This window comes from Bombyx mori, chromosome 14, assembly GCF_030269925.1.
Source record: "Bombyx mori chromosome 14, ASM3026992v2".
Lineage (NCBI taxonomy): Eukaryota > Metazoa > Arthropoda > Insecta > Lepidoptera > Bombycidae > Bombyx > Bombyx mori.
The window spans coordinates 11,911,082-11,938,574 of record NC_085120.1 but is presented as its reverse complement, the minus strand read 5'-3'; the positions used below and the strand labels follow the sequence as shown (position 1 = coordinate 11,938,574).

Here is a 27,493-nt window from a genome sequence, read left to right as displayed (position 1 = left end):
CCTGAGTAGCCGTACGCCTATTGATTTTCCAGCGACCTTCTGAACGCCGCGACGCTGTCTGCCCGGCTCGTACTTATATCGCGAAGTAATTGTTGGGGTCTGCATAGTAATGTGGTAACGAAATGGCTGACAAGTATATTTGTAATGAAATACTTCGTTCTAAATGTTTTGATGCTCATTTTCAATTATTTAATTTGTTTTTTCAATGCGAGCTGCATGTACGAGCTCACAACCCACTTGTTGGTAAGCAGGAGCCCATAGACATTAACAAAGTAAATGTCGGTACCAAGCTTGAGATTAGACTTGTAAGTCTCAGTAGACACCACGACTACCCCACCCTTCAAACCGAAACGCATTACTGTTTTGCGGCAGAATGGGAAAGGTGGTGATACCTACCCGCATGGGACCTACCACCGCCCTACCACCACTAACAAGAAAATCCCTTATAGCTTCTTTATTGTCCCATAAATAACCTAAACATATTAACAGCCATCGTTAGAGATGAGATTTTTGTATTAATGATCTGATGTACTGGTTCTAGTCTCGCACGCGTTTCTTGTATAAACACAGGAGAAGATTCTAGTTTGAGGTTTGGTCAAATAAATGTTGTAATACCTGATGGTGAGTGGTTACCGTCGCCCATGGACTTGACCAATGCCAGGGGCAGAGCGAAGCCGCTGCGTACCGTTAAGTACTCTCCACAAGCTTCGTTTGAAGAAGGACATGTCATAGCGCTCGGGAAACACCGTGGAGGGGAGCTCATTCCAAAGCCGGATGGTACGTGGCAAAAATATCTCTGGAAACGCACTGTGGATGAACGTAATGGCTCCAGGTAGTATGGATGAACTCTACTCCGGTGGCGGGCGGTGCGATGGTAAAAACCGGATGGTGGTATCGTCTCAAACAATTCCTCAGAGCACTCCCCATGGAACATACGGTACACATCTACATGCGCTAACCTATTTTACAAATTGGCGTGGATGCAGTCTCCAAATAAAACCTCAACCTACGACCACTGAGAAGATATCGATCTGCATATTAAAATCAAAACTAGACGAACCTTTTTAGTCGAAAAAAAAGACGTTTTACTTTGACAATTTAAATTGAAAATTTGTACGTTTTTGTCGAAGAACATTGTTATGTCACATAGTAAAAGTAGGTATTCAATTTCGAAACATCTCAAGACTTCATGATCTTGAGTGACCCAAGTCTAACAAAACCAGCGTTATGTAAACGCAATTGAAAATCTTTATGGGAGATTCACAAGTAACCATTAGTTTATTTAGATGACAAACGGAATCGCAGATCTGCGAATGGTGATACAGCAAAAACTGTGACGTGCGGATTTGACACATCCAAGTGTTTGAGTACGTAATATAGAACTGACGAGTTACTAGCTTTTCTATTCGGGCTGATGATATATGTCGTGACATTAGAATGAAGAAAGAAGTATGTCATTATTTGCTTATTAATTACTAGCGGCCCGCTCCGGCTCCGCTCGGGTCTTTAACAAAAATTTCAACGATATTTGACGTTGTTTTATTTTTTTAATTAAAAGAACACTTAAATCGGCACAACTCATTCCCGATCCTGCGGACAGAATGGGAAGCAGTCGACGTCGCCCAAAACACGTCATCTCGGATCCTCCCGATCCACTAACGGTGCTTTTAGGTACTTCAAGCACCGGTCACCGTTCTCGACGAACCCGTTGCTTGCGACGAAGGGCTCGACGAGTAAATTAACTCCCAGACACAGCCCACTGAGTTTCTCGCCGGATCTTCTCAGTGGGTCGCGTTTCCGATCCGGTGGTAGATACTGCGAAGTACGGCTCTTGCTAAGGTTCGTGTTAGCAACGTCATCAGGTTTGAGCCCCGTGGGGTCACCTACTAGTTAGGGTTACGCTGGAATAGCCTCTCAAGGCTACCAGCTTAGGTAGAAAAAAAAAAAAACAAAAGCTGCACAACTATAATAGTTAGACATATACTGTCGCGACACTTTTTGTAAATAATAATGTGCTCTACAAAGTCGTAGTACATTATTTTATTCTATCATCAATAGTTTTCGCAGGGCACGCGATTTAAAGAATATTTTAGGTAATTTTTTTACACCTCGGGTTACATTATTGGAGTTTTAGTAAGGATCCCTAATTTTTTTCAAAAAAGATTATAGCCTATGTCATTCGGAAATAGTGTAGCTTCCAAACAGTGAAATAATTTTTCAAATCAGTTCAGTAGCTTCGGAGCCTATTCAATACAAACAAACAAACAAATCTTTCCTCTTTATAATTATAAATATTAGTATAGATACTTCATGAAAAATAAATAATAGTAGGTGCGTTGAAATATTAATTATATTACAAATATATACACACCATACATTAGTGTTACTGGTGGTTGGACCTCTTGTGAGTCCGCGCGGGTAGGTACCACCACCCTGCCTATTTCTGCCGTGAAGCAGTAATGCGTTTCGGTTTGAAGGGCGGGGCAGCCGTTGTAACTATACTTGAGACCTTAGAACTTACATCTCAAGGTGGGTGGCGCATTTAGGTTGTAGATGTCTATGGGCTCCAGTAGCCACTTAACATCAAGTGGGCTGTGAGCTCGTCTATCTAAGCAATAAATAAATAAAGTATGTGGTTTGCGGTGCCGGTAGGCTCCTCTCTGGTACATAGATCCCGTGTTTATCAGATTAAAAACGATAAATACATACTTATTAAGCGTAGACTATAATATTTTTATTCTATCTGAGGCATTGCCTACAAGGTCTTGTCTGATTTTTACACAGAGTTGTGGCCATTTGACCTTCAAACCTGTTAAGAGAATCTGGTTTCTTCAAAATCTAATACTTTATTGCCCTATCTTGGTAGTGTATTTGTGGATCGCGACACATTTCTTGACACACGGTTGAGGTTACGGCCTGATGTCTCAAGGTCGTTCTGATGACTCTCCCACTGTACAGATTGGAACCCATGATTGCTACGTGGTAGTATTAAGCGAAATTGTGGTTACCTTCTGGTATGTGTAATAAATAAAAATATTATTTTTACTTTTTTTTTATTCCTTAGATGGGTGGACGAGCTCACAGCCCACCTGGTGTTAAGTGGTTACCGGAGCCGATAGACATCTACAACGTAAATGCCGCTACCCACCTTGAGATATGAGTTCTAAGGTCTCAGTATAGTTACAACGGCTGTCCCACCTTTCAAACTGAGGTCCAATCCCATCGACTTACCAAAGCTTTTGTATAGCTGAAACAGCTCCTTAGACTACCAGTGATTGGGTAGGGACAAAGATTTACCAAAAAACTGTCCCAATTATAGATGGCGCGCGAATAGTTTAAAAGTTTTTTTTCTATTTTTTTTTTTTTATTGCCCTTGTCGGCTGACGAGCATACGGCCCACCTGATGGTGAGTGGTTACCGTTGCCCATGGACTTCAGCAATGCCAGGGGCAGAGCCAAGCCGCTGCCTACCGCTATGCGCAACGACGCGCCAAACTTAGATTCCATTGATATTGTACAGAAGTCTGAATCAGAGAGCGTTCAATTATAATTTTTCGTATCAAAGTCAGGGTTCAAACGTAAAGCGAGGTCACATCGTTACTCATATCAGCACCGCATGGGAATATGACCTTTATAACACCTTGGTTCATGACTCATAATTGTAGTATCGGAAATTCGCTTCGTATGCCAGTGACGCACGTTCTCGCTGTGTCTAAGAACTGTGTTGTAGTTGCTCGGTTTGCTTAGTGCGAGTTTTTTAACGTTCTCGATAGCGTAAAAGTTAACTCAAATTTGTATGGAGTTGGAAAGTTTGCCTACGTTTGCCGCTAGGGGCGCTGTTCCAACAGCATACAAATATATGAGTTAACTTTTACGCTATCGAGAACGTTAAAAAAAACTCGCACTAAGCAGACTGATAAACAACGTCATTAATAAAAATTGAGGACAATACACGTGCCTCTCTCTATACCGGTCGAATTTTGATCCTGATAACATGAGCGTGTTTCCTCCATGGTGCTTCCTGAGCGCTAAGAGGCTTTCATTGCACGAGTCGTGAGCACGGATTGGCTTGAATATGTCCCTAGCATTGTTAATATCCGTGAGTAACTGTGATCACTCACTCACTGTCAGGTATAATATAAAGAAGAAAGATCCTTTTCGTGTAAGACTCGAAAGGTTTTTTATTATTTTTTTATTGCTTAGATGGGTGGACGAGGTCACATTCTACCTGGTGTTAAATAGTTACCGGAGCCCATAGACATCTACAACGTAATGCCGCCACCTACCTTGAGATATAAGTTCGAAAGTCTCAAGTATAGTTACAACGGCTACCCCACCCTTCAAACCGAAACGCATTACTGCTTCACGGTAGAAATAGGCAGAGTGGTGGCACCTACCCGTGCGGATTCACAAGACGTCCTACCAGCAGTAAAAATTAGCTATTAAGTAATTATTACCGGTGGAAGGAAGGGACCTTTCCCCTGCTCCTATTTCTAATGTTGAAGGGTTTCTAAGGTTTGAAGGGTGGCACAGCTGTTACACTACGACCTCATGTTTCAAGGTGTTATACGTAGTGATGTCTATTGTCTCCGGCCACTAATTAACCGCGGGGGCTGTGAGCGCAGTCACCCCTATAAGCATTAAAACTCATGGCATTAGTACATCAATGTCATTAGCACTTGGTTGGAATCAGTTAATGTAGACGAGGCTGAAGCTCCAACGATTGCGATGACATTACCTGTCCGTTGTCGCGAATTTAATTTGTGTTGCCATATTAAATAGCACGTTTCCCGAAAAAAAAATCGGTTGTCTGTAAAGTCGGTTTACTAACGATAGTTGAACGTGACAACGTCATAAGAAAATACTGATGGAATGGTTTCATTTTTCGTTTAACGCAATTATCGTGACTATAAACAATTGACACCACATTCACTTTTCACTGAACTTCATACTTGACGAAAACATATAAATGTATTATTGTATAGCAGCTGTCCACGCGGATGCATCGCTCACTCAAGTAGGAGAGAGACAGATGTCAAACGCTGCCGAACGCGGAGGCCGATTGTGCCTCTTTGTCGCTCGTTGCGCGCTCTCGCTTGCACTTCAAGCCTTAATGGAACGCCCCAGAGCGAGGTAACGCCGCATGAGTCATGTTTTTTCGTGCGTGCAGCCGGCTCCATCGAATTATAAGACGTTGTCACGTCAAAAACACGTTTCAAAATATGTATTCTAACATGGCAATACGTTAAATTATAATAAAAAACCGATATTTTTTGTCAGAACTTGATAAAATTGTACCAAATGAGAATTACAAGCTTTTAAAAAAATACTTATCGAAATTAATTCGCATCGAAAAAAGTTTTCTGGTAACACAGATAAAACAATACAGTCGTATTAATAACCTCTTCCTCTTTTGATGTCGATTGAAATAGCTGCTAACGCTCCGTCAGCAATATTATGTAAATTAAATGTCTGTTACACGATTTAATACAGACTAGTTTTCGCAAAATTATTAAAAATCTTAAACACGGACGACTCAAGACAATTTTAATTTTTTATTTTTATATTTCCTAGTTGGCGCCACCCACCTTGAGATACAAGATCTAAGGTCTCAGTATAGTTACAACGGCTGCGAACGCCCTTCAAACCGAAACGCATTACTGCTTCACGGCAGAAATAGGCGGGGTGGTGGTACCTACCCGTGCGGACTCCCAAGAGGTCCTACCACCAGTGAAAGATACATATTATATACATACACATACATTATATACATTTTATGTTATCTTTTTAATTTTTTCCTAATGACATATGTATGCAGATATCTGCTTATTTCCAAGCTTATTTCCAAAGCTCATCAATATAAGCACAATAAAAGGGAAGGTCAAACTTTCAATTCTATAATACAACAGTTGCCCCACCCTTCAAACCGGAAAGGTTATTTTATTTGGATAGAAAGGTAATGAATGGCTCGAAGGCTTGCCCAACCTCGTCACGAAGGGCGAGCACGGGTTCAGCCAGGATGGACAGGAACGCATGACTGCTTCACAGCCGAAACAAGCAGGAAGGCGTGTCCTACCCGTGGAGATTAACAATACGTCCTACCATTGATTAGGTTAGGTACGGTTTTTTTTTAAAAAAACAAACACAATACTCTTTTATAGAAAATCCAACTAAAAAATAGAATATATTTTTTAATAAATTTGAATTAACCCTGCTTATTCCGTGAAGCAGTAATGCGTTTCGGTTTGAAGGGCGGGACAGCCGTTGTAACTATACTGAGACCTTAGAACTTATATATCAAGGTGGGTGGCGCATTTACGTCGTAGATGTCTATGGGCTCCAGTAACCACTTAACACCAGGTGGACTGTGAGCTCGTCCACCCATCTAAGCAATAAAAAAAAACATAATTGGAGCCAAAGATATCACAATGGATATGCTATTGCCTGTCTTGAGACATGAAGTCGCATGCCACCTACCGCCAGCCGTATTTTAATACCAACGTCTCTTTGTCAACAGAGAATGGTCTGCTTTCATACGAGAATCCGAACTACCACTTGGACCCGTCCCGAATCGAATCCGCGATATACACCGACCTGTACGACATGCACGACGGCAAAACCACGCCCGACGATTACGACAACTACCTGGACAACAGACGGTAAGTGTGCCTTCGTCGTGACACTAAATAAGTCCATTATGCTTATTTATGTATTTATTTGGGAAACTAACAGTATAATACAAACATATAATAATATTTTAAAAAATATAGCTAAAACAATAACCAAATATGTTTCCACAATCAAAATCACATTATAAGTAGAAAGTGAACAGAGAAGAGAAATTTAGAAATTTGAATTACAAAAAAAAACAAAAGCAACACAATACGCACATATTATTTTATACATCAACTTACAATATAAAACTATAATACTCATAGGACTAAATCACCTTATAAATATATATTTTAAAATAGCTTTTCTATATGCAAGTACAAGTGACAAGCAAAAGATATCAGCATTAGAGAACTTAGCATCATACAACTTACAAGATCTACGGACAAAAGAAGCGGGTTTTTTTACTTGTGTAATTATTTCTTGTCTTGTTTATAATTTGAATGGAGTTGGAAGAGCTTCCCTTCGTTTGCCGCTAGGAGCGTTGTTCCAACTCCATACAAATTTGAGTTAACTTTTACGCTATAGAGAACGTTAAAAAACTCGCACTAAGCACACTGCTGCGTTTTGGCTCAAAGTAAAAATAAAAACTCAGTCACACACATGATAAGTTAATTTTGATATTATATCGAGGGATGAAAAGCTGTTGTTTGGTTTTAAGCAACACTTTTGAAACTTTACAGAATAAGTAGAATTTAAAGATTAAAGTTTGGGAAACAATATCATAACAAAAAAATAATTCCTTCAGCTCTCTGAACGGGGTTAACTTAATTGAAATTCAATTAAAAACATCAAACTGTTGATACTAATACCAAATAAAACGGACCTTTAATTACAAAGATAAATGTCGCGTATTAGGTGAAATTATCTCACCCGTCGATATATTCTATATAGCAGTGATTCTCAACCTTTTTTTTTTGTTGCGGCACATATTTAACGATTTCAAAATTTGGCGGCACACAAAAAAAAAGATAAGAATTATTTACTTACTACAACACACTGCATAAATAGTTTATAAAAAAATTGTAATATACGAAATAAACTAAAATATACTATAATTTTTTTTTGTGGATTTAAATATACATATATTCATGTTTAAAATATTTTTCCTTTTATAATTTAATATAAATATAATATTAAAATATTTTTCTTTTAAAATGATATAATTTAATAATATTAATATTATTATATATTCGCAAAATTTGGCGGCACACTTTTGTAATTTGGCGGCACACAAAAGTGCCGCGGAACAGTGGTTGAGAATCACTGCTATGTAGTATAACAACTGTATGCTTGACTATTACGTAACAGCGAAGAACTATAGCTTCCACTTCGATAAACCGGTACGACATGAGAATCCCCTCATCGTGGCCGCCGGAAACTGCATAGCCGATCCTGCGGACCGAATGGTAAACAGTCGACGTCGCCCAAAACACGTCATTTCGGTTCCTCCCGATCCACCAACGATGCTTTTAGGTACCCCAAGCACCGGTCATCATCGTCGAACCCGTCGCTTGCGACGAACGGTTCGACGAGTAAATTAACCCACGTACACAGCCCACTGAGTTTCTCGCAGGATCTTCTCAGTGGGTCGCGTTTCCGACCCGATGGTAGATTCTGCGAAGCACGGCTCTTGCTAGGGTTCTAGGGTTCGTGTTAGCATCATCGTCAGGTTTGAGCCCTGTGAGCTCACCTATTAGTTAAGGTTACGCTGATATGGTCTCTCTAGACCAGGGGCTCCCAAACTTATTTTGTCTACTGCCTACTTTGAGTAGAAATACTTTTTTAGCACCCCTATTTTTTCACCTCCTTATAAACCACTATAGCGAGAGCTCAGTCGGTGTCTAAAGGTCCTTCGAGATGAAATTACTAATCGTCTCCCAAGCCTCTACACAACGCCCCCATTTTTTTTCTGGGTATCTTACCGCCCCCCTTAAGGCCTGCAGCGCCGACGAGGGGGCGTTATCGCCCACTTTGGGAAAGGCTGCTCTATCAGCTTAGGCAGGAAAAAAAATCGTAGCTTGGTCAGCGAAAGCTTAGGTTTTAGAAGCATCGCATCTAAAGCATGTCAATACAAGAAGATTATTAAGGGAACATTGCACGCAATGTATTACGCAACGGTCTGGGGGCAGGGCAGGGTAGTGCACGACGCCTGGATGGGTGGTGACGTCACGGGCGCCAGATGACGGGTGCATCGACCTGAGCAGTGCGCAGCCGCTTGCATCGATCGCTTGCAGTGGTCCCGTGCTTCGCCCATTGCACACGTAAAATAACAGACGACATGTTAATAAATAATCAGTTAAAAAAACGTTAAAAATAGCATCAGTAATAATTGTAAATAGACATGCTTTAACAAAAACCCGACTTCAAATAGAACAAAAACAAGATATTCTAAAACAAATTCATATACACTAAAAACAATAATCATCGAAATCGGTTAGCGTGATATTGAGTTATTCATCTATTTGTCGCGCACTTAATTCAAATTTAAGACTTATATGGTTTTCCCATGGATACCATAATCAGAACTGGACTAAATTGAAATGGGACCACACGAGAAGCGTCAGCTTTCCAATTAAAAAAAGAATCATCAAAATCGATTCACCCAGTCAAAAGTTATGAGGTAACAAACATAAAACAAAAAACATCCAGTCGAATTGAGAACCTCCTCCTTTTTTGAAGTCGGTTAAAAATTCGTAATATTTTAACTTCAATCCTTTCCGCGTAATACAAAAGTCGCGTAATGAGATAAAACGAAACTTGGACGATTTTTCTTTTATTCACACTTACAACATGGAAGCTGGCCTTCTACAATTTATATTAGAATTACTTCGGTCTTATTTGGTTCGTATCTTAGCACCCGTGGTACAAGCTACATATTTTTGTATTGAATCTTCGAAATCTGGTGAAAGCTCATCAGTGTTTATAGTGTAAGTTTCTTTTTTCGAAAGCGAAACAAAAAAATAATAGTTTAAAAAAACTAACCAAAGTACGCTTTTATAGAAAATTCAATTAAAAAATAGAAAATAAATTTTTTTTGGATGGATTTTATGGATTTTCTATAAAAGCGTATTCTGTTACTTTTTTTAAACTATTATTTATTTTTCATTTTGTAGTTGAATTTCAAGTTTTTCAATTACTATTTTTTTTCAATTTTTTTTTTAATATTGAATTGTCATCGGTCCTTAATAAGTATACCAAATTTTGAGTTAATTCGACGTTTTGAAGGGGGTCAAAATCATGTTCAAAGATTCCGTTACATACTATTATAACATACTAACATATTATACATACGTCTGAAGCTAATAAAAAGCGTATTAAAAATAGACCAATTAGAGTAATAATTTTTATGTGAGCTTACGTTTTGCTGGCAGTAGGTGTCTTGCGAGCCTGTATGAGTAGGTACTACCGCCCTGTCGATATTTGCCGTGAAGCAGTAATGCGTTTCGGTTTGAAAGGTAGGGTAGCAATTGTACTAAAAATCTGAGATTTAAAAGTCTTATCTCAAAGTGGGTGGCGCTTTTACATTGTTGATGTCTATGGGCTGCGGTAACCATTTAGCACCGAGTGGGCTATGTCATGTAAGTAATAAAAAAAGTGTTCGTCCATACTTGTTACAACGAAATGTATTTTTTTTTTATTGCATAGATTGGAGGACGCTCACAGCCCACCTAGTGTTAAGTGATTACTGGAGCCCATAGACATCTATAACGTAAATGCCGCCACCTTGAGATATGAGTTCTAAGGTCTCAGTATTCATCGACTTCTACATTACAACGGCTGCCCCACCCTTCAAACCGAAACGCATTACTGCTTCACGGCTAAAATAGACAGGATGGTGGTACCTACCCGTGCGCACTCACAAGAGGTCCTACCACCAGTAAAGTCAGTCATTTCCTTTTAAATAACTGATTAATATATTGTACCTATACAATGAGAATTTAAATTTTCATCGTCTATTATAATCCATACATACATCAAATCGCTTATTTTGTTTATGTAATGGTCCAAAATAATATCCGGAGCGGAGTGTAGCGCACTGTACAACATCCGCTCAGCGCGCATAACAACACGCCAGTGTTAACGTTGAGTACAAGTGATAAGCTGAAGCAGATATTATGTACGTATTTTAACGCTTTTACGAACGCCTCTTAAAGTTACTGACAGCGCGCGTTGTATTCATTAAATTAATAAAAATAAAAATGTTATAATAATGATGTTAAAATAAATTAATATTTTATAATTAATTAATTTTACAGAAACGTTCTCTTGTGTCTTCCCAGTAAGTAATCTAACAGATACTTGTGGTGGTATTGATTAAAAAGTCATTGACTGAAGTACCCTTAACTACACATTCACTAAAATGAACATTGATTTTCAATATATGTTTTTTTTTTTTTTTTTGAGTTTTTCGATTGATTTTAAGGATTCGCCGGAGGTTGTATTAGTTAAAATTAAGCACACAACACATGATATTTTTTTACTTTAGACGTGAATACTTTAATGGTGTGCAGGTAGATAGGTAATACAGCTTAATTATATTTTTATACAATAGTTTAATAGAAATTCTGTAATAAGATTATTTCTTTATTTATTCAAATCTTAAATATGTATCACGGGCTTCGCCATATTTTACCATCTTTACTTTAAATTCCCTTACGGAGTACTTTGTAAGCAAAGCTATGTTTTAATTAAAACTAAATATACTAAATAAACAAATGTAAATAAACTTCGGAAATAATATAATTATAATACAAATAAAAAAATCGAGATTAAATCGTGTGATTAGTATTAATTGTGTATGCGACTCGCGTAAGCCCAATGAAAAATATAAATATAATATATCTAAATACAAAAGGCTAACGTTCCCATTAACTTTGTAACGCTGCTTCGTTTTGGAGAACAAGCGCATTATTACTTTTACGAGGGTCAGACGTCGCCCCCAAACGATATAACAAAACTTTTAAAGTTAGATAGTTAACTATTGCACGAACATCGTATTGATTTTCCAAACGCTTTCTTTGCGTTTTTATATTTTCTGTTCAGCAAGAATTTTGGTTGATGAAAATAAGATCTGGTCACTGTTCTTGTAGAACCCGTAGAATGCGGCCAAGGGTTCGTCGTGTGAATTATCCCACAGATAGTGTCCACTGAGTTTCTCGCCGGATCTTCTCAGTGAGCTATAAATCCGATCCGGTGGTAGATTCAGCAAAGCACTGTCCTTAATAGAGCAAATGTTAGCAAAGACTCGCAGGTTGAGCCCTGTGATCTCGCCTGGCCCTTCGGTGAAGCTAGCATAACCACTTGAGGCTACTAGCAATACGAAGGAGAAAAAAGGTGAAAACTTTGTGTCCAAGATTTTATTGTTTTAGGTTTGCTGAGTAGTGTAGCAACATTTTTCTCCTAATTTTCGTGCTTAATGTATTTTATTAAATTCTCATTTAATATGCACATTTACATACAATACAGATGTTGTTACTGGTGGTAGGACCTCTTGTGAGTCCGCACGGGTAGGTACCACCATCATGCCCATTTCTGCCATTAAGCAGTAATGCGTTTCGGTTTGAAGGGTGGGGCAGCTGTTGTAACTGTACTGAGATCTTAGAACTCATATCTCAAGGTGGGTGGCGCATTTACGTTGTACATATCTATGGGCTCCAGTAACCACTTAACACCAGGTGGGGTGTGAGCTCGTCCACCCTTATAAGCAATAAAAAAAAAATTGTTATCATAAACCTATAAAACAACATTAAGGTCGTACACAAAAACCGTATCGACAGTTCATTGCAATGTTTTTGTATAGAACAATGAAAAACTGAAAACTTAATATAAATAAGTGCGAATAAAATTTCTATTTCAAAATAAATCATTAAATTTTGAGGCAAACAGCATCTTGTCTTTTCTAAGATAGAAAGCGCAATCTTTTACGATACTTGACGCAATGGAAGAATCCTAACTGTTCGTACACAGCCATGTTGCATTTATCTGGAAACAATGCATTTGTTTTCGAGATGACAGTTTCACTCGGAAGGGAATTTTCGAAGCTTTTAGCGTTTTTAAAGTTCCAAATAACTAAAATTCATAATTTAAAAAGAAAAGAAAAAAAGGATTCATAGAATTGATGTCAGTATATTACCCAGTTAGTTTATTAGATATTTATAATTTTTTTTATGATTCTGTTTTAAAAAAAAAGAAGTTAAATATTGTTGGAAAGATATAGTTCCTATCATATAAATAATATAGGGTTACTTATGTTACACAACAACCAATAATTGCATATATAATATGAAAAAAATCGAACCCTTGATTATCTTCAATTATAATACATTTAGTCCTATATCTATCTATATATTTTATGGTATTCAATAAAATAAATATAATAGTTATTGACAACTACTGTTAAAAATAATTTTTAGAATTTTGGAAAAAAAAGTCCTATTATTGAAAGCGCTATTTCAAAACGCTTCCTCCTATGACTCGCACCGAGCTTACAATCGATTCCGCAATTTTCCTCTGAAAATTGAACTGCAAATCCTCACGTAGCATTGCGCACGACCGTATTACTGGCGCAGCGAAAACTCACTCTATTTATAGGCACTGACTGTGAGTATAATAGATAAATTACAAATATATAAAGTGCCTACAGAAAAAATAAGGGAGTAGTCCTGTAATCGCGTACGCAAATTATTTCTATTGTACCAGTTGAAGAATTTCGGTAGGGAAATAAAATTAGGGTTTTTACCACGCATGATCGAAGAGGCCGGACTTGCATACATCTTTTGATTTATTACTACATAGACAGAATCATGACAATTTTAGGTGATAACAGATTTGTAATTGATATTGTTCGCGCCTTCAAACCTCTTAGAATTCCACACGAAATGTCAAAAAGCATAATAAATAATACTACTGTCACTATTAATATAATGGCATAATATTTTTTCAATATGAACTGTATTTTTTATGTTACTAGTGCCATCTAGCGGTCAATAATGAAATCCGATATCTGAGATGTATTACTTTTTTTAGTTATGACACGATTTGAAATGAAATTCCGAAAAAAAAAAATTGTTGTTTATTTTTTATGTTAATATGGGTGGATAAGCTCACGGTCCGCCTGGTGTTAAGGGGTCACCGAAGCCCATAGACATCAGTAGCAGCTCTAAGCTTCAGTTTTTACAGTACAACTTTTTTTGTATTGCTTAGATGGGTGGACGAGCTCACAGCCCACCTGGTGTTAAGTGGTTACTGGAGCCCATAGACATCCACAACGTAAATGCGCCACCCACCTTGAGATATAAGGTCTAAGGTCTCAAGGCTAGTTACAACGGCTGCCTTTCAAACCGAAACGCATTACTGCTTCACGGCAGAAATAGGCAGGGTGGTGGTACCTACCCGCGCGGACTCACAAGATGTCCTACCAGCAGTAATTACGCAAACTATAATTTTGCGGGTTTGATTTTTATTTCACGATGTTATTCCTTCACCGTGGAAGTCAATCGTGAACATTTGTTGAGTACGTATTTCGTTAGAAAAATTGGTACCCGCCTGAGATTTCGAACACCGTTGCATCGCTCAACACGAATGCACCGGACGTCTTATCCGTTAGGCCACGACGACTTCAAACGACAACTGCTGCCTTACCTTTCAAACTGAAACGCATTTATATTTACTAGAGGTCCCGCAGTAGTCGAAATTCGACTATAATTAATTGGAATTGTAAGTTTGTACATTATTATCATTGTATTTTATACTTCTATAATCACAAATTTCGCCAAGGCTACTCTATAAAAAAAATATTAATAAAGACAAACAATAATATTCTCAATTTGACAACAGACGTCAAGAACAAAAGTTTGACAATAAATAGTATGCATGCGTGTGTGCGTCAAATACATGGTATGTAGTGTGTGTAATGTTTTCTTTATTGATTTAATGTATCTTTTATGCATTATTTGACAAAAATATTACTATTGTGCACTTCTTCTCTATATTCTCTATAAGTGTGGAAAATTTCATACTCCTCCGTCCGCGCAATTTTCGTAAAAAGGGATACAAAGTTTTTGCTTCACGTATTAATTTATATTTATACATATATTTCTGTGTGTGTTTGCTTTCATTTTTATCATTAACGTGTTTGTTTGCAGAATGTCCGGAAGCGGACAAATAGTAATTTCCCTAAATCTAGAACATTCGTAATCTACTAAGATTATTTATTATTTCTCAAACAAACAAACAAAACATACAATCATATCCTCGATATAGATAGACATTGTAGTATTAAAATATTCGTCTCTAGTTTCATTTTCGAGGGTAGAAACTCGGCGATGCATTTACGGTACATTCGAGCGCAGTAAAGCAGGCAGATAAAATTTTACAAAAAGTAACATGTAAATTATTTTCACATGAAACCCGTTGAATGTTTGCAAGACGCAATATACGAGTTTATTACGTGTTCAAAACGACATGTGGTTGCAGTGTAGACTACTGTAGATGAATAGCATTAACGACTTGGACGACGCAGCGATGTTTCTATTTAGCGCTGATGTTCTATTTTAAAATCTAACAAGAAACACATAGTTACAGACTCCTGTGTGTAATAAAATGAAGCGTCTAGTTGTAAAGTGTACAGTAAACTTTTGCCTAGGTTTGCCGCTAGGAGCGCTGTTCCAACTGCACACAAATACGAGTTAACTTTTACGCTATCGAGAACGTTAATAAACTCGCAATGTGTAATAAAAATCCAACTCGCAAATTTATAATTTGCGTAATTACTGATGGTAGGACGTCTTGTGAGTCCGCACGGTTAGGTACCACCAACCTTCCAATTTCTGCCGTGAAGAAGTAATGCGTTTCGCGTTGAAGCATGGGACAGCCGTTGTAACTATACTGAGACCTTACAACTCATATCTCAAGGTGACGGGCGGCATTTACGTTGTAGATATCTATGGGATCAAGTAACCAGTTAACACACTTAACGCCAGGTGGGCTGTGAACTCGTCCACCCATCTAAGAAATAAAAAATAAAAATAAAAAGGCATTCACTTGTTCATATAGATGGGTTGCCTTATCACTAGATCAGAGCTATGAAGTGTTTAGAGCACTGGACATCCATTGCAATTAATGTAAACTCCTTTATGAGGCCTGACCAAAAGGCGTTACAAATAAAAAAACTATCCACGCACCTCAATACAGACAATCAACTTATTAGCAATGTTAATAACCTTCATCAGAGTTCATTCAGACTTGAATTTTTAAACAGTTAATATTCTTAATTGTCATTTATATGTACTTAGTTTTAAATCTTAATTATATTTCGAAAACGTAAAACAAAAGTTCCGAATGTAAACTGAGATCGGGGAATTTTACCCCATTAATGCTCCGAATAGGCAGTTAGAGAGCCCCCTAATTTGCGGGGGAGTCCAATTGCCTGTTAAAAGGGGCAGTTTCGGCGTCCTATAGGCCAAGTTTCACGCAAATGTTTCTAGTTTCGAACGCAATTGCTCTGACCGATTTTCTGGACTCTGCACTCGATCTTTATGGATGTTTTGATGAAAAGCACTTTGATGGATGCAATTTACGATAGTGGTTGCGGTCTGGGAATATCTAGACTGGATTAGGGCTGGCAATTTAGAAGAATTTATTTACTGGTGTTAGTAGGACCTCTTGTGAGTCCGCGCGAGTAGGTACCACCGCCCTGCCTATTTCTGCCGTGAAGCAGTAATGCGTTTCGGTTTGAAGAGTAGGTAACTAACTATACTTGAGACCTTAGAACTTATATCTCAAGGTGGGTGGCGCATTTACTTCGCAGATGTCTATGGGCTTCAGTAACCATTTAAAACCAGGTGGGCTGTGAGCTCAGTGGGCTGTGACGTGTATCATTACCACGAGCCAAAAAGAATTACGTTTCGTCTCTTACTGTAATCAGTGCTAATATTAATTATTTGTTGCAGAGTTGAAGACGAGGCTTCGTCGCCACTAAACAAGACAAAGTAAGTTATTTAATTTTACCATAACGCTTCATGTCGTAGCATTCATAACGGAACTAGTACCATGTGTTCCTCTGACGTTTACACATCAGGTCTTCAAGATCTTCACAGCGTGAAACGAAACGCATACACTGATTCTTTATATTATCTGTGCATTTTTTACTGAACCACGAATTTGGCGCCTTTTTGATAAATTTTCAAATATTTTATCTAATTATTATTGTCGGACTAAAAATATAACATATAACATCACTTCCACAAGCCGACGTATTAATTGTCCCAAGCGTAAAGAGAAGGATATTGGGAAAATACCTTTCCTCCCCCAACCTAATCGGTGGTGTAGGGGCTAAGGGGCTGTTCCATGTAAGGGCGGCTTAGTAGGTGAATTCAAGAAGCACAACCTGGAAGGACTAACTAACGCTAGACTTGGCAAGAGTGCTCGGAATCGTCCTCACTAGTCCGCACGGGTAGGTTCCACCACCCTGCCTATTTCTGCCGTGAAGCAGCAATGCGTTTCGGTTTGAAGCGCCCAGCAGCCGTAGTTAAAAGTGAGACCTTAGAACTCATGTCTCAAGGTGGGTGACGGCATTTACGTTGTAGATGTCCATGGGCTCCGGTAACCACTTAACATTAGGTATGCCTTCGCTCGTCCACTCAGCTAAGCAATAAAAAAAACGATCACCTAATTTTTTTTATATAACTTCCGCACTCAAGATGACGTATGAACCGAAAGTTCTGGTCAGGTTCTACACAAAAATCTAAATTTGGAGGCAAATCTCCCATTTTTTGTTTTTTTTATGATTGAAGTATTACTGGTGGCCCGGAGGTCTTTCCAGTTTCACCAGGACAGGTGGACGAGCAGAGGCTCAGGAGCATCTTCCACTAGAGAACACAAATCTACTGTAGAAACATACATAAGTTCTTGATAACCACGTATTAATATAAAACAAAGTATGGTTGGTTTGTAAACGATGCCCTGAAATCATTTGATTGATTCATTGAGGATGATTTATTTATAATACAAAATAATAAACAAAAAAATGGAATCAATAAACACAAAAAAACACAATGGGCGGTTAGCGAACCATCAAATTAACAACAATGATCTAAGAAAGATCTGTTACTAGGATCTTGCGCATGTAAACCTCATTAGTAAGTTAAGAAAGTACCTATACCTATGTATAGCCTAAGTAGCTATATTTATTTTTATAAATAATCCGAGTAAAGAATAACGTTAATGTAAGCATGATTACATGTTCTGTTTGGCGTCCACGCTTCTCTGGCCTTGGCGTCTACTGCTAAACTCAAGATGAGGATATGTTGTATAAGCGACGAGCGATTATGATATTAGAGTTGTTAAACATAATTTATGCACAACACCACGCCTATTTCTGCCGTGAAGCAGTAATACGTTTCGGTTTGAAGGCTGAGGCAGCCGTTGTAACTATACTGAGACCTTGGAACTTTTATCTCAAGATGTAGATGCCTATGGGCTCCAGTAAAGTCGTTCACAAAAACAGTTTTTTTTTTGGAGAAATTGGGATTTTTAATACAATGACAATAAAAACGCAAGATTAAAGAGTAAAAGTAGTTTTAAATATATTATGGTATCATATTATTTATTTGCCACCTTTAAAATCTATCATAATGGTTTCAATAAATATTCCAAAATATCAGAAGTTCTTAAGGGCAGTATCATTTATGTCTTCGAGCAGAGACAGCGTGTTGGAAGATCTCCCACTCGCGACTCGTCCCCTGCAAAATCTGCATGTTTCAATTGTAATCATTACCCTGGCTGGGAACAATGATAACGTCGTCAACAGCCAATAGTCAATCCAACTTATGAGAATAATAAATAAAAATCTAAGCAATAGTCAAATCTGTATCTAAGAGAATTGATTATGATCCACAATACCCGTAATGCAACTTTAATCATATACTCCAAATGTCCTCCTATGTCGCCAAAACACTTTATGAACTTCTTCCTGTATCGTGTTTGTATTTTTTTAAAGTTTTGAACAAAATATTGCTCTTTCCAGTAGCTTTAATTTCATTTACGTACTCAAAATGATTATAGAGTCCACAAATCAGAATCTCATTATAATGAGTTCCCTATTAGTAACTAGTCTAGCTCGTTTTGAGACTTACGAACTGCTGACAGGACCGACCGCTTTGAGAGGCTATTTCAGCTTCTCCTTGACGTGTAGGTGAGCTCACGGGGTTCAAACCGGGTGTGCTGCTAACACTGGCCCTAGCAAGAGCAGTGCTTCGCAGAATCTACCACCGGAGCGGAAACGCGACCCACTGAGAAGATCCCGGGAGAAACTCAGTGGGCTCTGTCTGTGGGTTAATTCAGGAGGACGCGGGACGGTGACCGGTGCATGAGGTACCTAAAAGCACCGTTAATGGATCGGGAGGATCCGTAAAGACGTGAAAACCGCTCGCGTTCACACCATGTCCTCTGCCTTGCCGCGTTACCGCGATTTGCAAATGACGCACACAATGTAACCTACATGAAGCTCTTTGTTGTCCTTTTTATTACCGGTTCGTAAGCTTGTAAAATGCATTTTGAATCGTATAACCGTGGCTTAGCGTCTAAATTAATCCTGAGCTGCAGCATCCCAGTTTCTTATTCAACTTTTACGTTGAAAGTGTTGTTTGTTTTCGCCATTAAATGTCGTGGGTTGATCTTACTCGGCTAGGTAATTAAAAAGGGACTGCTTCGTAGGTTTCGTTGCCAGTATAAAGTTGTATAAATTTATGTTTGTTTTAATTAAATTATTTGCGGTGTTCGTACGATGCCTAGGCGATAAATAAAGTTAAAACGTAATTAATTTATTCTAAATAATTAGTTAAAATAATTAATTTATTCTAAATAAATTCAAAATAAATACTTTATTCAAAATAAATTAATTCATTCTAAATAAATTAATACACTTGGGTGCTTTGTGATTCTACAAATAGGAAAACTTTAGTTCTGTGATCTAATAAATGTTTTCATATTGCATGAAATACGTTTCATGAGAAATTGTTGGTTTTTCAGCCCTTTTTAAAACAAGATTTAAAAGGTTATCTTCACTTAAATCAGTGGCGATTTAGCTGTGTCAGTGGTAATTTAAATTGGTAGCTGTTCTTCCTTCATAACAATAAAAATATTGTCTATAACTTCGATGAGTTGTCCATTGATTCGCTTCGTTTATAGACACGGTGGTCTTACGAATGTCATTATTATTGATATGGGTAACGTTGTCATTGCCACTGAAAAAATACTGCTAACCCTCATCAGATCTTAGAACAAAACAGTTATATAAATCGTAACAATATATGTATATAAATATTATATGTTCGAATTAAGCAGTTTGTGTTGATCCTAAATAATAAACGTGAAAAAATCGTATTTTAGACGAAGCCTTATCTGATTCTTTACCTTTCTCTTACCAATGATCTTCACACAAAAACTAATTAATTAATTAATAAAAATATCACTTGTTTCAGTGAAAAGAACGGCTTCATAACGCCCCCACAACAGAATGGTGGTGACGACTCCCCTCCTCCGGAGAAGGAGAGGGCTGACCAGGAAGATACGGAGAAGAGTCACGCGGCACCCGTTCCCCACTCGGCTGAAGGACCCAATGATGATCTGTACGCGATACCAGTGAAGCTCAGACCGAAGAAAGAACCTCAGCTACCACCAGGATGGGAAAAACACGAGGGTATGAAGATATATTGATAAATAATTATTTAATAGCCCAATCAGTGTCACACACAATATCCATAAAACTGTGCCTACATCGACATTAGCCAAAATGATCCCTAAAGTATTTGAACCGAGATAGCTGGGTATTTTGTGTTCTAGTTGATATTTTTAAAGATTTTGTGTTGAGGAAAAGCCTCTATTTTTACATCTATCTATGGTTTTTTACAAAACACAGTAAAAAATGTTTCAGATAACGACGGCCCATACTATTGGCACATAAAGAGCGGCACAATTCAAAGAGAGATTCCCAAAATGCCCCCCATTGAAGCTAGGGAATCCCGTATTTCCATGGTCAGAGACTGCTCGAATCTCTCCGAAGTCAGCAAATATGAGGGTGCAGTGATGACCTCGTCTGTGACCAGGAGTACAACAAGTGGAGCTCTCGACCATGTCGATCAAGAAGCTGAGAGGAAACGAAAAGAGGAGATTTCTTACAAGTAAGCATTCATAATAGACGATTATTTTTTCTTCAAAATGTCAATCGTAGAATAAAAGAAATAATGAATCATCAAATGTATCTAAACCTTCGAGTGGTTATGGTCAAATTTCGATGACTAGATGAAAACTGACTGTATTAAATGCTTAGGAAATATGTTGTCAACTGTCCTCGTTGCAGATTAAACTCAAACTGCAGTATAGGAAGCACTTATTTATTCCACACGCACCTTAAAATCGTATACATTAACAATCAATTGGTTTTTATCATTTGAACCTTTTAAAAACGTAAAACACAATTTTTTATCTCATGACATTTTTCCCTCAATCTGACAGCCTGTCTTTCTTTTCTTCCGGAGGTCTCCCGTTGTTAGTCTGTGTGTGAAAAACCATTCACCACAAATGTATATAGGTAGTATATTGAGTATATTATTAACAAGAAGGTATGCTGTAGACGCCGCAGTTACCCAGCCCGTCCAGAACCAGACAACGGGCGTGCTGTACGATTCTTCGTTCGTTCCCTCGGCTGGGTCGAGATCTCAGAGTCGGATCTGACCCCAGAACGATCCAGTAGAGCAGTCAACAAATGCATCGTGGACCTCAGCTTGGGTCGAAATGATCTTTTAGATCAAGTTGGTCGTTGGGGCGATGTGAGTAGTTTTATGTAAATTTTAAATATATTTATACATATATACAGCTGTCAGTTGCCGTAATAATCACAAAAGCAAATTGTAATAAAAAAATGAAAAATAAATGCATCAATCAATAAATTGAATAATGAATAAATTAAACTCGATATATTCCCACCATAAATATGTGCGATAAACTCTGTAAATCTTTGATCTCTTTTGAAATTACTCAGTTTAATTAATTTGCTAGTGAATTTAGAAAAAACCAAAAGTTTCTTTCCTATAAAAAAATAAGTAATGAATTCTGTATAAATAAAAAAGATTTAACTTTTTTCAGGGTAAGGATCTGTTCATGGATCTAGATGATGGCGCCTTGAAACTGATAGATCCAGAGAGCCTGAACACACTTCACACACAGCCCATTCACACTATACGTGTTTGGGGAGTTGGAAGGGATAATGGACGGTAAGGCCTTTACTATATGAAATGAAATGAAATGCGTTTATTTCAGGCAACTTAAGCCCATAAAATTTCACATACGATTACATAACATCTAAATCAAAATACAATAAAATTAAAATTACAATTTATCAGAATGACTAAAAACAAAAACAAACAAAAATTAAACCAAATCAAATGAAACCGAATCAAAATTATTAAAATTAAAATTGTCAAATACTAATATAAAATTAAAATTAATAAAAGAACTAATACAATAAATAATGAAATAATGTTAACTGAGTAACCGCCACCATACCAGTCACTATGTTAGATTAATTTATATATTTTACTATATATTCCAAGTAAAAAAAATGATAAGTCTTTATACCGATATTTATTTTACAATACTCGTTTAGTCTAGTCTTCACTAGAAGATTATATTGTCATGAAGCTCTATCAATATTTACAACTATTTAATATTATTTAAGAATTTAAAACGATTATCGCACTAATTAAAAAGGCAATTTTTTCTCTTTGCTTTCATTGGACAGTGAGAGGTATGCATGATAAAATTAAGCAAAGATTTTTACCAAAATCCCGTTCTTCATTAAACATATCTAAATATGAACTTAAATTACTTTTTATTATTTTTATCGCAACTCAATGTTAATTTTTATTATTTTAGTTTTCTAATTAAGTGCAATCTAAAAAAAGCTTTGTGTTTTTAAATGTTTTTACGGTTTTCAAGTTTTGTTTATTTAGACGATATGATATTTTCTTGTGCAGAGATTTTGCATATGTGGCTCGGGATCGCGCTACTCGCAAGCACATGTGCCACGTGTTCCGATGCGAGGCTCCTGCCCGTACCATAGCCAATGCACTCCGGGACATATGCAAGCGCATCATGATTGAACGCTCCTTACAACCGCCGCCGCGTCCCACTGACTTACCCTCAACCAGGCGTCCTCGTCCATTATCAGGTAACTAAATAATACGTACTCATGTTGGTTGAGCATCATATTATATATGACAAAGAGTGGCTGGTTCCATGGCGTTTTAAAAATGATGAAGTCAGCGCTCTTGACGCCATTATCTTAATGATTATCATTGCTACCCATAGTGACAGTAATTAAGACTTACTTTTCCAATGAATTCCATTTATTACATTTCAAGTGTATAGCAATAACAACAGAGAGCTCCACTCCGGAATGTTTTGTGCGACAATAGTCACTCGTGTTTATAGTAGAAAGTGCGGGTAGCTTAGCCATGAATTCTCATGAATAACATCTTAAACAGTTGTTGACATGCATAACATTAAGGAAATAGTTATGTAATTTTAATAATTTTTAGATAACTAAATAGTGACGTTGCTCCAAATCAAAATGTTTTTATTCAACATAAATGAAAGTACATACTTGTTGAACGTCAAAAGAACTACCGCCAATTCACAAGAACTAGCCTCCGTCCTGAGAATAATTGGCAAGAAACTCAGCGGGCATGTTTTAATTTTTAATATTAGATTTTTTAAATATTCATTTTTACATGAGTATAATAACATAACAATTATTACAATATTGAAATGCCCGGAGCGAGCAACTCATTCCCACTTTGTGCAATCTTCTACATGCTTCTACGCCGAAATATATAAGTAGGTAAATCTCTGCTAATTTCTGCCGCTTAGTTATCAGGAGTCCTGTTTTGGGAGACGTGAAAGAGATTTAGACCTCATCAGGCAGCGATAACCCCAAAGCAATGGTCTATGAATTGACGTTGTAATCCAATACCTACGAATCAATAGTAATGGTATAATGAAATGTTATGTGTGTGGTCATTGTAAGTGTAGTCATTGTCTTAAGGACGAGACAATTGGTGTATTTGAAAGGACTGTATTTGAATCGACCGAAGAGATTATATCGGTATTTTAATTCCGTAGAGATACAGATTTTTCTAATGAAATACGTACTTAGATCATATTGACGAATCACTTCCACGACAAAGGACATTGTCTAATACATACAAATAGAACCCGCAAAAAAAGTAATCTGCGTAAAGACTATACGATTGAGATATAAACCTCAAGATGGGTAGCTGCATTCACGTTCTGATATCTTTGGGCTCCGGTAACCGCCTAATGTTAGGTGGATATTGAAGACGCTGTAGGATTCCGAGCTCGCCTGGCACACGACCAAACTCATCTCGTGTGTTTGCATAGCTTATTTAAATTTTAACCTCTTAATCACACCCTCTATTAATTTTAAAATAGTTTTAAGTACATATGACACTAAAGTTTATTCAAAATGACCTCCGTGATTTTGAATACAGGCCTTCAATCTGCGCGGCCAGTGGTCTATCGCAGCACGAACGAGGTCCATGTCAATATCGGCGGCTGCCTTAATCAAGGATGTCTTGAGTGACTCCAAATTGGGATGAGGCTTTGAGCACGCCTTTTCCTCCAAGTGTTGCCATATCTTGTAATCTAACGGATTCAAATCTGGACTGGAGGAGGGCCAGTCTTCGTGCCGGATGAAGTCGATTTCACGCGCCGCCAGCCAGTCTTGTGTGCTTTTCGCTCTATGAGCTGGCGCCGAATCTTGTTGGAATACTCAGTGCCTGTTATTGAACATGGTATGAGAAACAGGTTCCACAAGGTTCGTCAGGACTGTATTTTGATACACAACTGCATTCGTTTTTACACCTTTCTCACAAAAATGTACTTCTGTTAAGCCCCAATAAGAAACTCCCAACCATACCATGAGCGAGGATGGAAAATGACCTCGTTGGATACGCGGAATACGGTTGCTCGCTTCTTCACTACTGTGTGCGTACACCTTATCATTTTGTTTGTTGTAGCTCTCTTCTACGGTAAAAATTTTTTCATCCGAAAAAAGAATTTCCCGATATTTTTTTCCCGCGTACCGCTTCAACAAAGCGCGGCATCTCTTCAGTCTCAGGTCCATTAGACGAGCATTCAAACGATGTCCTGTTTTTCTTCGATATGCCCAAAGCCCTAAGTCTTCATTTAACACCCTTTTCACCGTGGTTCTGCTTAACCCCATCTGAAGGGCCAACAGTTTCTGCTTACGTTTGGGATTTCTTTGAATTCGCGCCTTCACAGCTTTTATCACTGCTGGAGTCCTAACAGACCGAGGGCGACCACTTCTTGACCTGTCATCTACACTAGAGTCTTCATTGTATCGTTTGATGGTACCATAAACGAATCTTTTGGTTATATTCAAATTTTTCAGTATGTTAAAAATTTGAATTGGCGCGTAACCGCAACGATGCAACGCAATAACTGCAACACGGTCTTCTTTAAGCGTCCACTCCATATTTAAAGTAATGAGTAAAATTCTAAAAGTATACATTTTTATTTTCATGAACTATTCGAAATTCGAATTCAATAAACTTTTTTGTGGCCAGCATTCTAAAAGAAAAGTTTTTACTGTGTGACAATACTTATGACCTGACCAGGTATTTATGAATCAATTTATTTATTTAATACAAGGAGAACCAACAGCCAACTAACGTAGTATAATAATATAACAAATAATAGAAACAAAAAGCCAATTAAATGTCCTCACCAATATAAACAAATTAAAAACAAAAAAACAAAAACATAGAAACAAAAAAAATCAAAACAATCAGCAAGCAAGAAACAACATAAGGAAAGGAGGAAAACAGCAGACTAATTTAAATGCACACTTATGTATAAATGTCAAAAATTAATAAAAAATAGTTGTGCTACACATCACCGGAACATGGCCCTTTGTCCCGTCATCGCCCAGGAAAAATCGGATATGGATAGATATATTTAGATATATCTTTCTTGTCTATAAGATGCTTCAATAAAAATCTCTATTTCCAGTGGGCTGTGCGTTCCCGACTCCTATGGAAGAGCCTCGCAAGACCGTCCGAGCGTTATACCTGGGCAGCGCCGAGGTGTCCCGGGCTACCGGCATGCGCGTGCTGAATGATGCCCTAGAGCGGTTGGCCGCGGCGCGACCTCCGTCCGCGTGGCGCCCCGTGCACGTCGCCGTGGCTCCTTCCATGATCACCATCACCGAGGAGGGGGTACGTCGTTATACACGCGCATACAATCCCTCACGCCTGAGCGCACATGAGCATCCGCATAAACATACACTAACTTACACACGTAATGATATGAGAGTGTCGATCTATAAATAAAGATTAAGAAAGATAACTTTGTTCGAATCCCGCAGGCCGGTACTAATTTTTTAATGAAATACGTACCTACTTAACAAATGCTCACGATTGACTTTTTTTATTGTCCTTGTAGGCAGACGAGCATACGGCCCATTTGATGGTGAGTGGTTACCGTCGCCCATGGACTTCAGCAATGCCAGGGGCAGAGTCAAGCCGCTGCCTACCAAAATATCGTGACTCGTTATCGTAATCGTGACTTCCACGATGAATATAATTTGCGTAATTACTTGGTGGTATCTCCTCTTTTCTCTTGTGAGTCCCCGCGGGTAGGTACCACCTCCCTGCCTATTTCTGCCGTGAAGCAGTAATGCGTTTCGTTAATGCTACGGCTCCTAGCATCTGCTGTCCATTGACAGTTCTGTTGTGTTTTCGCCCAGGAAACGACTCCGATAGTGGAGTGCCGCGTCCGGTACCTGTCGTTCCTGGGCATAGGGCGCGACGTCCGCCGCTGCGCCTTCATCGTGCACACCGCCCAGGAGTTGTTCGTCGCGCACGCCTTCCACACCGAGCCCTCGTCGGGCGCGCTCTGCAAGACCATCGAGGCCGCCTGCAAGGTAACCCACAGGAACGGACAATGGACCTTCGACAGATCCATTGGAGTAGTATTAGATTAGTATTATTGTCCTTTCCCTCTCTCCACGGTAGAGTGGTTCGCGAGACGTTCTGTCTATTTTCTTACTCTCGCTCTTCGTAAATTGTATCTTTTCTCTCTAGCCGTAACGAATCTGTCGCGAATTAAATTTTACTCTCAACGCGTCTCACTTCAAAAAGGGTTTTCTGGAAGGGATTGATTTCGGCGATATTTTCGCCGTTTTTTGTAAAACGAATGTTAGGGTTTCGTTTATCGCTTGTAGTGGCACAGATAATAATGTTCCGTGTGTTGTGCCAGCAGCTCCGGTACCAGAAGTGTCTGGACGCGCACGGCGGGGCGGCGGCGGCGGGGGCAGGCGGCGCGGCGGGGGGCGAGGGGCGCGCGTCGCTCGGCCAGGCCCTCAAGTCTCTGGTGGGCTCGCTCACGGGCCGCCGCTCCTCCTGAGCGTCGCCGGACCTGCTGCCGTCGACATCCGGTACGTACCTCAATCTTCATATCGACTGCCGCATATATATACACACACACACACACACATGCTTACACACACACGCCCACACACGCACACGCACACAAAAAACACACACACCCACACGCGCGCGCACACACAAACGCACGCACACGCACACGGACAGACACACTTTACTGCTATCGCTTAATAAATCAAACAATAAAATAATTTATTTTATAATTCTTAATGTCAAGTTAAATACAAACCATGGCGTGATTAATGATACATTGTGTAAAACTGTATCTAT

At 38.4% G+C, this 27,493-nt stretch overlaps 1 protein-coding gene across 12 annotated transcripts in view; it reads left to right on the top strand.

The window, feature by feature from the left end:
• The window catches only part of LOC101743348 (protein Fe65 homolog), a 78,882-nt gene that overhangs the window by 45,451 nt on the left and 5,938 nt on the right, over nt 1-27,493 (top strand). For 11 of the 12 annotated variants that reach the window (XM_012688399.4, XM_062672206.1, XM_062672205.1 and 8 more), the window contains 10 exons: nt 6,517-6,658; nt 16,625-16,663; nt 20,156-20,373; nt 20,608-20,854; nt 21,307-21,502; nt 21,819-21,946; nt 22,709-22,902; nt 25,788-25,993; nt 26,524-26,700; nt 27,039-27,213. In XM_012688399.4, the coding sequence (XP_012543853.1) occupies nt 6,517-6,658; nt 16,625-16,663; nt 20,156-20,373; nt 20,608-20,854; nt 21,307-21,502; nt 21,819-21,946; nt 22,709-22,902; nt 25,788-25,993; nt 26,524-26,700; nt 27,039-27,182 (1,691 nt within the window). In that variant the 3' untranslated portion in view covers nt 27,183-27,213. Of the gene's footprint in view, nt 1-1,142; nt 1,368-6,516; nt 6,659-16,624; nt 16,664-20,155; nt 20,374-20,607; nt 20,855-21,306; nt 21,503-21,818; nt 21,947-22,708; nt 22,903-25,787; nt 25,994-26,523; nt 26,701-27,038; nt 27,214-27,493 lie in introns of those variants that run through there. The other variant, XM_062672213.1, reaches the window with a different exon arrangement.